Here is a 13791-nt window from a genome sequence, read left to right as displayed (position 1 = left end):
CTCCCTCTTTTTTAGGTTAGAGGAGGTGGGAGGGTGGGATACTCTACCTGTGTAGAGTATCAGGAATCCTCACCAGTCCAATTTATGGTAAGGGAAAAAAACAACTACCCAAGTCTCTTTGCAAACTCCTTCCTGTTTCTGGTATAAAATTTTTTAAAAATCTAGCAAAGTTAATTTTAAAAATCGCTTTAACTTACCCTTCGTCTAACACTTCCTCGTAATGATGACTTGTTCTAAAGGGTTTACACGCCCCTCTGAGTCATCATCAGTTGACCATGTCCCTCTTCTTTGTGAATACCGATGCAAAGTACTCATTAAGGGTCTCACCCGCTTCCTTTGGTTCTATGCATAATTTCCCTCCTTTGTCTTTTGAGTGGACCAACTCTTTGTCTAGCTACCCTCTTGATCTGAACAAATATATAAAACACCTTGGGATTCTCCTTAATCCTGCCTGCCGAAGACATTTCATAATCCTTTATACCCGCCTAATTCGCTGTTTGAGTGATTTTCTACTTTCCCTGTATTCTTCAAGTGTTTCATCTGTTTTTAGTTGCCTAGACCTCATATGCATCCTTTTTTTTGACTAGACTCGCAATTTCCCTGGTCATCCATGGTTCCTGAATTGTGGTCCCACTGCAACTTTGATGACCTGGCCAGACTTATTCCCTAGTACCAGGTCCAGTGAATATAGAACATTACAGCACAGTACAGGCCCTTCGGCCCTTGATGTTATGCTGAGCTATGTCTGAACCCAAGATCAAGCTATCCCACTCCCTATCATTCTGGTGTGCTCCATGTGCCTATCCAATAACCGCATGAAAGTTCCTAAAGTGTCCGACTCCACTATCACAGCAGGCAGTGCATTCCACACCCCAACCACTCTGAGTAAAGAATCTACTTCGGACATCCCTCCTATATCTCCCACCATGAACCTTATAGTTATGCCCACTAGTAACAGCTACATCCACCCGAGGAAATAGTCTCTGCATGTCTACCCTATCTATCCCTCTCAACATCTTATAAAACCTCTAAGTCACCTCTCATCCTCCTCAGCTCTAAAGAGAAAAGTCCCAGCTCCCTCAACCTCCAAACCAGGCAGCATCCTGGTAAATCTCCTTTGCACCCTCTCCAACGCTTCCACATCCTTCTTATAGTGAGGTGACCAGAACTGAACACAATATTCCAAATGTGGTCTCACCAAGGTCCGGTATAGTTGCAGCATTACCCCACGGCTCTTATACTCAAACCCCCTGTTAATAAACACTAACACACTATAAGCCTTCTTCATGACTCTATCCACCTGAGTGGCACCTTCAGAGATCTGTGGATATGAACCCCAAGATCTCTCTGTTCCTCCACATTCCTCAGAACCTTGCCGTTGACCCTATAATCTGCGTTCAAGTTCGTCCCACCAAAATGAATCACCTCGCACTTATCAGGGTTAGACTCCATCTGCCACTTTTCTGCCCAGCTCTGCATCCTATCAATGTCTCTTCGCAGCCTACAAGAGCCCTCCACCACATCCACTACTCCACCAATCTTGCTGTCATCAGCAAATGTACTAACCCACCCTTCAGCCCCCTCTCTTATCAGACTATCCACATATTGTTCCAAAAAAAAACTTCCTGGACACACTTAATGAATTCTTCACCATCCAAACCCTGAGCCCTTGGGATTTCCAATCAATATGAGGAAAATTAAAGTCTCCCACTACAACAACCCTTTTATTTCTACATCTGTCTAGAATGTGCTTACATATCCGTTCCTCAACTTCCAATGGGCTGTTGGGAGGCTTGTAGTACACCCCCATGTAGTGACTGCTCCTTCCCTGTTTCTGAGTCTCACCCACAGTGTCTCATTACATGATTTTTCCAAGGTGTTGTCCTCTGTACAGCTGTAATATGTTCCCGAACCAATATTGCAATTCCTCCACCTATTTTACCCTCCACTTCCGCCCCCCACCCCCTCACCTAAAACATCAATATCCCGGAATGTTTCACTGCTAGTCCTGTCCTTTTTTTTAGCCAAGTCTCTGTTATCGTAACCACACCCAAATTCTGCGCAAAAATCAAGGCTGTAAATTCATCTATCAACTGTTGTATTTGCATTGAAGCAGATCTCCAGGTCCATTGACTTTGACCTCCCCCAGTCTGCCCTTCCTCTTAACTAGCCTGATCTTGGTTCCAAGCTCATCCCCAGTTCCTACACTTGCCGACCAACTGTTCTGACTTCCACCCCCCTCTTCCCCTGCCACCCTGGTTTTAAACACACCTGAATCACACTAGCTAACCTCCCAGCCAGGATATTGGCCCCTCCAGTTCAGGTGTAACACATCCTTCTTGTACAGGCCCCACCTTCCCTGGAAGACGTCTCAATAACCCATTAAATCTGAAACCCTCCCCCCGCCCCGCACCAGTTCTTTAGCCAGCTGCACTGTCTCCCTATTCCAAGGTAATCCCTGACCATTGTGTTAATATCACCAATCATTAACAGCGCCATCTCCTCACCTTTCCTTTGCTACTAGCAACCCCCGTCCCCAGCCATCCCAGTGATACCCGAAAGGCCACCCCAGCGATAAAGCGATAAACCAGCTTGGAGAAAAGCTGGTTAGTTAATTGGTTAACTAATCCTGACTAGTTGTTGTCATCTCAGCTCCAAAGTGTAGAAAATCAACAGGTCCGGATGCAGTGAAAGAACCCGTTTAGTGAGTAACTGCAAAACCAATTAGGAAATAACAAACATTCAACCCTTTAATTAAAGGTGATGCAGATGTGTCATAAGCACAGCAAATTGCAGAAAGCACAACAATTATCCCAAATTAATTAATCAAGTAACATAAATGCCAATGATGGAGCAGGTGATATGTTACATGCCTTTTTGTGCTCGCTGGGAAAGCTTCTCTCTGTCAAGGATCATGTCTGGTCCTGGCCCCATGAACAAGAAGCAGATGTGTTGGTCTTGCCAGTAAAACCAGAGGCTGCCCTGGAGGTTGGGAGCAGTGGGGCACTGCCCACAGGGCACCAGGCAAGAGGGTAATGGTAAAAGGGTGGGCCCTACTCGAGGCAGGGACAGACTGAGGCTGTCCATCTGGTGGGGCAGGGAACTCACTGCACACTCTGCACAGTGATTGGTGGGGAGAGGGAGGAGGAGACCACTCCTCCAGCGATGGGCAGGCTGGGGCAGTCATTCTAGGCGAGGGAGTTGGGAGATTTGTGATCGGCTGTGGGGCCCTATGATAACATGGGGTATGACGGGGTTCTGGCCATGGAAGCCTGCCAACTATAGCAGCAGTGGCAATGACCTATCTCTGTTGCTCTTGACACACATGCACATGCACAATGGTACTCTCTAATTCTATCAGTCAACTTTTGGGTGATTTAGGCCCAGCCCACTCCCCCTACTGGTGGAAATCAGATTGAGGGTTTTTTTATTGCACAGAATGTGTAAGGTTCAACTGGTGGCCTTGCTGAAAAACTGAACTGAAACTCTCCTGCTTTCACAGCCATTCTGAACTTGGAATTATTTGGTAAGATTGCCCCCAGAAAATGATGGATCACTGCCACTTGTGAACTAATCCCACAAATTGATGACCCCTAGGCTGGAGCTGGAATCAGAATTTCAGGAGTGCCCTGGATCCCAATATCATGACCAACAAGGATTTTTCAAATAATCCCTTCTCCGGGAGCAGAACTGATATTAAATTAGTGAGTGAATTTCTGTGGAACTGAGGTTTTCCTTGTGCCTAACTCAAAGGGAAAATCCCAAGTCAAGACTGAATGTGAGGTTATACAGAGTGTTTTGTTTCATTTGTGTAGAAATAGAAGCAATATCTGTGAATATGTTACAGGCATACAGAAAAGGTGGAGTTGGGTCAGAGCAGCTGCTAAAGAAACATGGACGAGATGAGCAAGGTGAAGTGTTGGAGTCAGAAGGTGAAGCGATACGCTGACCCCCCTGATGGGGGCTGGGGATGGATGATAGTCCTGCATTTCTTCTTGGTAAGAAAACAACTTTCAGCCACTCAGCCGTTTCTCTAAGTTTTTGTGAAAGAGTAATGGAAATGGAACCAGTTAGAAACCAGAGAACTGGTCGCATGATTCGATAATTCTATTGTTTCCAAACCAGATTGTTGGCAATCTTGGTGATCCAGAGATCAGCTTCCAGCTACTTACCCTCTTCAACCAAGGCTGCTTGTTTCTGCTCTGTGCTTCATCTGACTCAGCCCCTGTCCAACCTGTTACTGAAATTCTATCCACGCTGTTGTTACTGTTAGACTTCACTACTCCAATGCTCTGTCCAAACTCCCATGTTCTCCCACATAGATTCACAAGCATCCAAACCTCTGCTCCTATTTAACCTTGTCTCTTACCTCACTGGCACACTCTGCTTCAGCCACACTTTGGTGTAAAAATTCTCTTCCTTGTTTCAAACCCTCCTCATAACTTTGCCTCTTCCTCATTCATAAACTCTCCTCCAACCCCACAACCCTCTGGCATTCTGGACTTCTTTAACTTTGCCACTTGCTTATCTTCAGTTTTGATTGCCCCATAATTGGTGGCCAGATTCCTGCAAAGAATTCCTTCCCTAGCTTTTTCCAGGCGGGAAAGGTGTTTTCCACCTTTCGATCTTAGATCAAGGTTTTGGGCATGCAGCCCAGTGTCTCCTCATGTCGTAGATTTTGTTTGGTAATTGCTGTTGTGAAATGTTTTGGTTGTTTTACTACATTTTAGGTGCTATATAAATTCAAGTTGCTAATTCTAATAAAACGTTGTGAGTGCTGAAAGCAGATGAATGAATTCCTGGAACAGAATGTGGTCATTGGCATGCTGCATCGTGTCGAGAATACAAAGAAATAAAATTGAAAGCTTTAGCAGAAAATCTTCTCCCATTTTCATAACAAAGAAAATGTTTATTCTGATCTAACGCTCATTTTCCATTTTCCTCTTTACTTTTCCAATTGAAGGTCTGAATTATTAAAGTTCAGGTTTTTTGATTTTCTGTTAATAGCAGAACAAAGATCAGAGATCAACGCTTAAAGCGAGTTTCCACTCTCCCGCAACATGGCTACCTGCTTAACAAAGGAAGCTTTCACGAGTGTCAAATTTTAAGACATTTCAAGATGCTGTGTTTTTAATTCTTGAAAGTACCATTATTCCTGGATTGGTAATATCGACACCTCTCTGAACCCTTAGGGTTTAACTGCTGGACGGAGAGAGAAATTCACAGATTAACATTCCATTGCAGTACTAAGGGCTTGCCATGGATATTAAAGATTCCTTTGGCATGATTTGAGGAAGATCCAGACGTTCTCTGGGTGGCCTGGACAATAAACCTCCTTCACCCAACAACATGGAGAACAGATCGCTGCTGATTTATCCACTTGCTCTTTTACAGAACACCAATCCTGTGGAAAGAGTCACTGCATTCCAAAATCTGATTCATGCTGTGAACTAGTTTGCAAGATGCCAGCAGCATAACTAATTCCACTTTTTAACAAATCCTTTAAATACAATAAATATCCCAAAAAGATTCACAGAGGCAAGAATAATTGGACACTAAGTAATGGTGGGAAGAATGTTCTAGAATGCAGAGTCAAGATGGCAGATGGCAGTTCAGATTGACGGGGGTGAGGACTGAGGAGGCAGTTGGATTGGACAGAGTGCAGGGGTTACGTCAGATGTTCAGAAGACACAGACAGACTCCAGGGTAACAGTGAGCTGTGGAGTGGGGATGAGGGCAAAGGATTGTTGGTTCTAGAGAAGATGTCAGCAAAGGTAGTTTTAGATAATTACAGAGACTTTGGAACTGAGAGTGTGGGCACAGTATAAGTGCATGAATTGCATGACTTGTAGCTTTCATGCTGAGTTTTGTGTCTCTTTTTGTGAGTAGGCAATATCAGTTATTTAATTTTTTCCCTGGATGTAGGTCTCTCTCGGTAGATCAGCATTTATTGCCCTTGAAGGTAGTGATAAACCAGCTTCTTCAACTACTCCAGTCCGTGTGGTGTAGGTACAGCCACAATGCTGTTAGAGGGGGAGTTCCAGGATTTCAGTCCAGTGACAGTGAGGAACGGTGAGGTAGACCCCAAATCAGGATGGTGCATGGTTTGGAGGGGGAGGGGGTACAGTGGTTTGGAGGGGGAGTTTGTCAATGATGCTGCTTTGCATCTGTTGCCCTCGTCCTTTTTTGCTGATACTTGTAATCTAGCCTGGGCTAGGACACTACCCTGAGATAGAGATGACTGAACTCCTAACCACCGCAATCATTTTTCTTTGTGCCATGAATGATTCCAACCAGTAGCAAGATTGCCCCCGACTCCCATTGATTCCAGTTTGGCTCGGGCTCCTTGATGCCACACTTAGCCGAATGCTGCCTTGATGTGAAGGGCTGTCACTCTCACCTCACCCTGGAATTCAGCTCATCTGTTCATTTTTGACCCGAGGCTGTAATGAGGTCAGGAGCTGACTGACCCTGATGGAACCCAGTGATGATGATGTTGCTGAGTGAATGCTGATTGATGACCCCTTCCATCACTTCGCTGTTGACTGAAGATTGTTGGAAATGCTTCAGCCTTATTTTTAGCAATGATGTGCTGGGCTCCCCTACCATCAGCATAGTGGCACAGTGGTTAGTACTGCTGCCTCACCACGGCAGGGACCTGGGTTCAATTCCAGCCTCAGGTCACTGTCTGGGCAGAGTTTGCACGTTCTCCCTGTGTCTGCGTACATTTCCGCTGGGTGCTCCAGTTTCTTTTCACAGTCTGAGAATGTTCTGGTTAGGTGCATTGGCCATGCTAAACCCATTGCAGGTGGGGATATTAGGGGAGCCTCCTTGTTTGGTGTTTAATTATTTACCACTTGATGTGGTAGAACTTTGAAATAACCCATTTGTGTAGGATTGTCTAGCTCTGCCTACAGAATGCTACTTAGAATGCACACAAACCTCTGCCATGGTTTCACCTGCTTGTTCTGAAGTGAGCTGGCAATCTACAGTAACTCCTCACTGTCACCTATAACACCAAGATTTGTATCATCTACAAACTTCTTAATCATTGCCTCTCTTAGATAAGCCCACAGCTTCCTTCTGTCCTTCCCTGGCTTACTTAAGACAGTGTCAAGCCTGGAATGGTGGCAAGAGAGCAGGATTGTCAAGTATCCTGAAAGATGGGTATAGGAATTTGGGTTATCAGATATGTGAGAGCAAAATGAAAGGAGATATAAGCAGTCGTTAAAGAACAGATTCACCGGCACTTTCTCAAGGGCAATTAGGGATGGGCAATAAATGCTGGCCTAGCCAGCGGTACCCACATCCATGAAAGATGGAGTCAAAGAAAAGGCAGAGAAAATGATGTTGATAGAAATGGAGTTGGGGCTGAGTCTTTTGTTATTCATGGTATCAATGATTTGGACTCGTAGGGGCAATGATTAAAAGTTTGCAGATGATTCAAAATGGCACCCTTGGTTGGTTGTGAGGAGGATGGCTGTAGACTGATCAGGTGGGCAGAAAGTGGCCAATGAAATTCCACTCGGAGAAGTGTGCGGTGATGTATTTCGGGAGGATAGACAAGACAAGGGATTACACAATAAATGATCGAATGCTGAGAGGAGGCACTCAGGGTTACACACAGAGTTACTGTTCACAGATATCTGAAAGTCAGTGATTTCTACAAGTGATTCCTCAAGTCCAGAGAAGCAGCCAAAATGCACATGTGAAGAACATGGGGAAGGTGAATATAAGAAGGTCTGTCTACATAGAAATTTTAGGATCCAAATATCTAGTAAGTAATTGGAGAATACTATTATTTAAACAGTGAAAATTTACATTATGCTACTGTGCAGAGGGATCTGGGGGTCCTTGTGCATGAATTGCAAACATTTAGTTTGCAGGTGCAGCAGGTAATCAAGAAGGCAAATGGAATGTTGGCCTTTATCGCGAGAGGGATGGAATATAAAGGCAGGGAGGTCTTATTGCAATTGTACAAGGTACTGGTGAGGCCGCACCTTGAGTACGATGTACAATTTTGGTCCTCTTATTTGCGAAAGGATATATTAGCTTTGGAGGGGGTACAGAGAAGGTTCACCAAGTTGATGCCGGAGATGAGGGGGTTAGCTTATGAGGAGAGATTGAGTAGACTGGGCCTGTATTCGTTGGAGTTGAGAAGGTTGAGGGGAGATCTTAGAGACATATAAGATAATGAAGAGGCTAGACAGGGTAGAAGCAGAGAGATTATTTCCACTTACAATGGAAACAAGAACTAGGGAGCACAGCCTCAAACTACGGGGGTGTCAATTTAGAGCAGAGTTGAGGAGGAACTTCTTCTCCCAGAGGGTAGTGAATCTTCGGAATTCTCTGCCCAATAAAGCAGTGGAGGCTACCTTGTTAAATGTACTTAAGTCACAGATAGATGTTTAACCAATAAGGGAATTAAGGGTTATGATGAGCAGGTGGGTAAGTGGAACTGAACCCAATATCAGATCAGCCATGATCTTATTGAATGGTGGGGCAGGCTCGAGGGGCTCGATGGCCTACTCCCGTTCCTATTTCTTATGTTCAGTCAGAGGGATCCAGAATTAAAGTCAGAGATAGGATGGAATTTATATGGAACATTGTGAAACTGACGCCAAGTTTGGAGGCAATGTTACAGGCAAATATAGGTGAGAGACTGTGTGATGGGTGGAATGTTGGAAGACGCATTGATAGAGATGAAGCTTGAGGATGTACACAGTGCTGTGTGGGGGGAAACGGTTCTGGTGGTGACGCTGGAGCTTATCTGCAAGATCTGTGGGCAGCAGGGAAAGGTCATTCAATGTCTGGTTCAGTAGCATTCTTGTCTCCAGGGGGATTGAGCGTGGGCCCAGGTCGGTGAAGGTCCAGACTGTAGCTAAAATGAAAAAGCAGGAACCTAGCGCCCAGCCTCAGACTCTGCAGAAAAAGCTCATAATTGAACATAGAACACTACAGCACAAACAGGCCCTTCGGCCCACAAGTTGCGCCGATCATATCCCTATCTATAACCCTCAATCCCATTAAATCCCATGTACTCATCCAGAAGTCTCTTAAAAGACCCCAGCGAGTTCACCTCCACCACCAGCCTTCCAAAAGTTGGAAGCTAAATTTGCAAATAGACACAGTTGGTTAAAGAAATCAAAGGCAAGGCAATGGGGACAGTGACAGTTTAAACTATAGTTTGGGCTAAGAAGCACCCACTGTTAGAGCCAGAGAAACTTGATTTTTGATTTATTTATTATTGTATACATTATTAATACATGTACTAATATACAGTGAACAATATTGTTTCTTGTGCGCTATACAGACAAAGCATTCATACACAGGGAAGGAAAGGAGAGAGTGCAGAATGTAATGTTACAGTCAAAGGTAGGGTATACAGAAAGATCAATTTCATATAAGGTAAGTCCATTCAAAAGCCTGACAGCAGCAGGGAAGAAGCTATTCTTGAGTTGGTTGGTACGTGACTTCAGACTTTTGTATCTTTTTCCTGATAGAAGAAGATGGAAGAGAGAATGTCCGGGGTGCGTGGGGTCCTTAATTATCCCGGCTGCTTTGCTGAGGCAGTGGGAAGTGTAGACAGAGTCAATGGATGGGAGGCTGGTTTGCCCGATGGATTGGGCTACGTTCACGACCCTTTTGTAGTTCCTTGCGGTCCTGGGCAGAGCAGGAACCCAGACCAAATTGTAATACAAAGAGAAGGGATGACAGAAAGCAGAGGGTTGGGATAAGTGGGTCCTTCTCTGGCTGGCAAAATGTAATGAACGGTGTGCTGCAGGGGTCAGTCCTCAGCCCTAAAAGTTTTTCAATTTAGAAGTTCTAATTTCAGTGAGGGAGTTAAAGTGAAATAGAACCAAAAACTGATGAGAGAAACTGTCCTGGAACAATGTGTAATTGCTAAGAAACAGATGCTTCAGGTATAGACTAGGGACATCCCAATAAGAGGAAAAGGTAGGACCCTGTGAATGATGAGGGAGATTGAAAATATACACGTCAGGCGAATTCTTCAAGCAAGAACAGGTCAAATAAAATAAGGAAAAGGGGGAGGTGAAGAGGGGAATCAAGATTATGAAAATAGAATTAACATTATAGGGAACCCAAACATCTTAGTAAACCATAGGCAGGTAATAAGAGGCAGAGTGGGACCTATTGGACGCAAAGAGCTGATCTACGTCTCCAACACACAAGATAAGGCTAAGTTTCTAGGATAATAATTAATATGCGTACAGGTGGTGAGGCTGGAAGAGATGAATTGAAAATTAATAAGTCGGATTTATTGTAAAAATTGGCTTTAAGAGTGGGCAGTGTCTCAGCATTCACCCAATCAAGCCTCTTCAGAATTTTATAGGATTCAATGAGATTGCCTCTTTATTCTTTACTCCAGAGAATATAAACCCAATTTTAAATTGTGAAAAGGACATAAAGAAGCTACAAAGGGACATAAATTGGTTAAGTGAATGGGCAAAGATTTGGCAAATGGAATGTATTGTAGGTAAATGTGAAATTGTCCATTTTGGCAGGAAGAATAAAAAAGATGCTTATTATCTAATCGGTGGAAGATTGCTGAGCTCTGAGATGCAGAGGGATCTAGGTGTCTGTGTGCATCAATCTCAAAAAAAGGCAAATATACAGAATCATAGAATCCCTTCAGTGTTGAAGAAGCCATTCAACCCATCAAGTCTGAACTGACTCTCTGACAGAGTACCTAACCCAGGCCCTCCCCTCCACTCGATCCCAGTAACCCAACACATTTCCCACAGCTAATCCATCTAACCTACATATCTTGGGAGACTAAGGAGCCATTCAGCATGGTAAATACACTTAATCTGCACACCTTTGGACTGTGGGAGGAAACCCACACAGACACTGGGAGAGTGTGCAAACTCCACACTGCCAAGGTTGGAATTGAACCCAGGTCCCTGGAACTGTGAGGTAGCAGTGCTGACCACTCTGTCACCCAGGTACAGCAAGTAATTAGAAAAGCTAACAGAATGTCATCATTCCGTGTGAGAAGAATTGATTACAAAAGTAGAAAAATCATGCTTCAGATATACAGTGACACCACGTAGAACCATTGAAAAGTTATCCCACTGAAGGAAGCCATTCAGCCCATCTTGTTTTCATTCTAATCCTGCCTTCCCACACCTGACCCATAACATTGTAGCCTACAGCAGTTAAGGTGCAGATCCAGGTACTCTTTTAAAGAGGTTAGAGTCTCTGCTGCCACCACCAACTCGGGCGTGTATCTTCAATTTGTGACACCTGGTTCAAGAATTCTCCACCACAGAAAACAATTTTATCCTGCCCACTCTATCCCTTCCCCTCATAATTTTGTACATTGTACATCTGGAGCACTATGTACAGTATTGGTCTCGTTATAAGGAAAGCATGGGGTTAATGGACAAAATGGCCTCCTTTTCTGCAATAATGACTCCATGCTTAACAACAAGTGTGGGAAGTTCATAGGATTCTTTGTCACTAAGATTAAGAGCATTTGATGAGTTGTTTCTGACATTTTGGAACTTTCCCAGCCTCCCTTGTCAAACTGCCTCGAAGAGTTCCCTTTCCTTGAACTCTCAGCATTCTCAGTTCCTCTCCTCTCCAAGCTCACCTTGTGCATGAGGCCCATGTCCTTCTTTCATGAGCCTATTTCCTGTTAAGCTGTGAAGCACCCAGCTTTCCTTCCTGTTTCCATGTTAGCTGATATTGTCCTTGAAAACAATCGTCCCATTTCCAACCTTCCTTTCCTTTCCAAAGCTCAGATATGTTATTGTCTTCCAAATCCATTCAACATTTCCCAGATCTCCAACTTTCAATCCCTCCAATCAGGGTTACATGTCTGCCAAAATGACTCTAGTAAAGAACAAAGTACAGAACAGGAACAGGCTCTTCGGCCCTCCAAACCTGTGCCGATCATGATGCCCTAACTCAACTAAAAGAAACCTTCTGCTCTTACTCGGTCCATATCCCTCTATTCCCTCCCTATATTCATGTGTGCATCCAGATGCATCTTAAATGTTGCTAATGTGCCTGCTTCCACCACCTCCTCTGGCAGCGCATTCCTGGCACCCACCACTCTCTGCGTGAAAAACTTCCCCCGCACATCTCTCTTAACTCTTTTTTTCCCCCTCTCAACTTGAACCTGTGCCCCCTTGTAATTGACACTTCCACCCTAGAAAAAAGTCTTTGACTATCCACCCTGAATATACCTCTCATTTATTTTGCAGACTTCTATCAGGTCACTCCCCAGCTGCTGTCTTTCCAATGAAAACAATTCAAGTTCATTTAGCCTTTCCTTGTGGCCAACACTGTCACGACCCAGCAACATCCTGGTGAACCTTCTTTGCCCTCTCTCCAAAGAAATCAATGCAGTTTGTGAGAGAATCTATGGGAATGAGTCACCATAATATGATAGAATTCATGGTCACAGTGAAAATCAGAGCACAGGTACAGTAGACAGTGGCGCAGTTGATTTTGAGACCAGGGTCCTGAATCTCGATCAAGGTAACTTTGGTCTGAGGGATGAATTGGCCATAATGTTTTGGGAAACATTACTGAAAGGAAAGATAGTGGACAGGCACTGGCAGGCATTTAAAGAACAAATAGGTGAACTCCAGAAGTTGTTTGTTCCTGATTGGTGCAAGAGTGCTAAGGGAATTGTGGCTAAGCCGTGGCTTACAAGAGAAATTGGAGATAGTGTCAGATTTAAGGAAGAAACATACAAATTGATAAGAAAAAACAATAAGCCTGAGGATTGGGAGCAGTTTAAAATTCATAGAATCCCTACAGCACAGAAAGAGGCCATTTGGCTTATCAAGTCTGCACCAGTCACAATTCCACTCGGGGGCTATCCACTTGACCCCATCTATTTACTCTGCTGGTATTCCTAACAGTAACGGCAATTTAACATGGCCAGTCCACCTAACCTGCACGTTTTTGGACTGTGGGAGGAAACCGGAGCACCTGGAGGAAACCCAAGCAGACATGGGGAGAACGTGCAGACTCTGCACAGACAGTGACCCGAGACCTGAATTGAACCTGGGTCCCGGGTGCTGTGAGCCAGCCATGCTAACCACTGTGCCACCCAACAATTCTGATTACTTTTTTCTATTCTTTCATGGGTTGTAGGTGTCACTGGCTGAGCCATTATTTGTTGTCTATCCCTAATTGCCCACTTCAGAGAGGCAGTTAAGGAGTCAACCACATTGCTGTGCTCTGGAGTCACATGGAGGCCAGACCAGGTAAGGACAAAGGACATAGAGAAGAACAGGACAGGAACAGGCCCTTCAGCCCTCCAAACCTCCGCCAATCATGATGGCAGATTTCTTTCCCTCAAGGACATTAGTAAACCAAATGGGTCTTTATGACAATTGGCGATGGTTTCATGGTCATCAGAAGACTTTTATTTCCAGATTTTTTTTTATTCAATTCAAATTTCACCACCTGATGTGGTAGGAGACTGAGGGGTGATCTTATAGAGGTCTATAAAATAATGAGAGGCATAGATGAAGTAGATAGTCAATATCTTTTCCCAAAGGTAGGGGAGTCTAAAACTAGAGAGAATAGGTTTGAGGTGAGAGATACAGAAGTGTCCAGAGGGGTAATTTTTTTCACAAGTGTGCCGAATGCTTTCTTCACCACTCTGTCCACCTGTAGCACTATTTTCAAGGAGCTATGAACTTGTACCCCTAGATCTCTTTATTCTGTAACTCTGTCCAACGCCCTACCATTAACTGAGTAAATCCTGCCCTGGATCAATCTATAAAATATATCACCTCGCATTTG

General features: G+C 44.2%; 1 protein-coding gene across 3 annotated transcripts in view; it reads left to right on the top strand.

Annotated features, from left to right (window-relative positions):
- The window catches only part of slc16a4 (solute carrier family 16 member 4), a 142991-nt gene that overhangs the window by 29483 nt on the left and 99717 nt on the right, over nucleotides 1-13791 (top strand). For all 3 annotated transcript variants that reach the window (XM_080209738.1, XM_080209741.1, XM_080209739.1), the window contains one exon: nucleotides 3848-3998. In XM_080209738.1, coding sequence (XP_080065864.1) covers nucleotides 3894-3998 — 105 coding nt within the window. In that variant the 5' untranslated portion in view covers nucleotides 3848-3893. The remainder of the gene's footprint in view (nucleotides 1-3847; nucleotides 3999-13791) is intronic.

Source organism: Carcharhinus amblyrhynchos, chromosome 22 (genome assembly GCF_965287045.1).
Source record: "Carcharhinus amblyrhynchos chromosome 22, sCarAmb.v2.hapA, whole genome shotgun sequence".
NCBI lineage: Eukaryota > Metazoa > Chordata > Chondrichthyes > Carcharhiniformes > Carcharhinidae > Carcharhinus > Carcharhinus amblyrhynchos.
The sequence above is the reverse complement of the archived record's forward strand: the minus strand, read 5'-3'. Positions and strand labels throughout refer to the sequence as shown.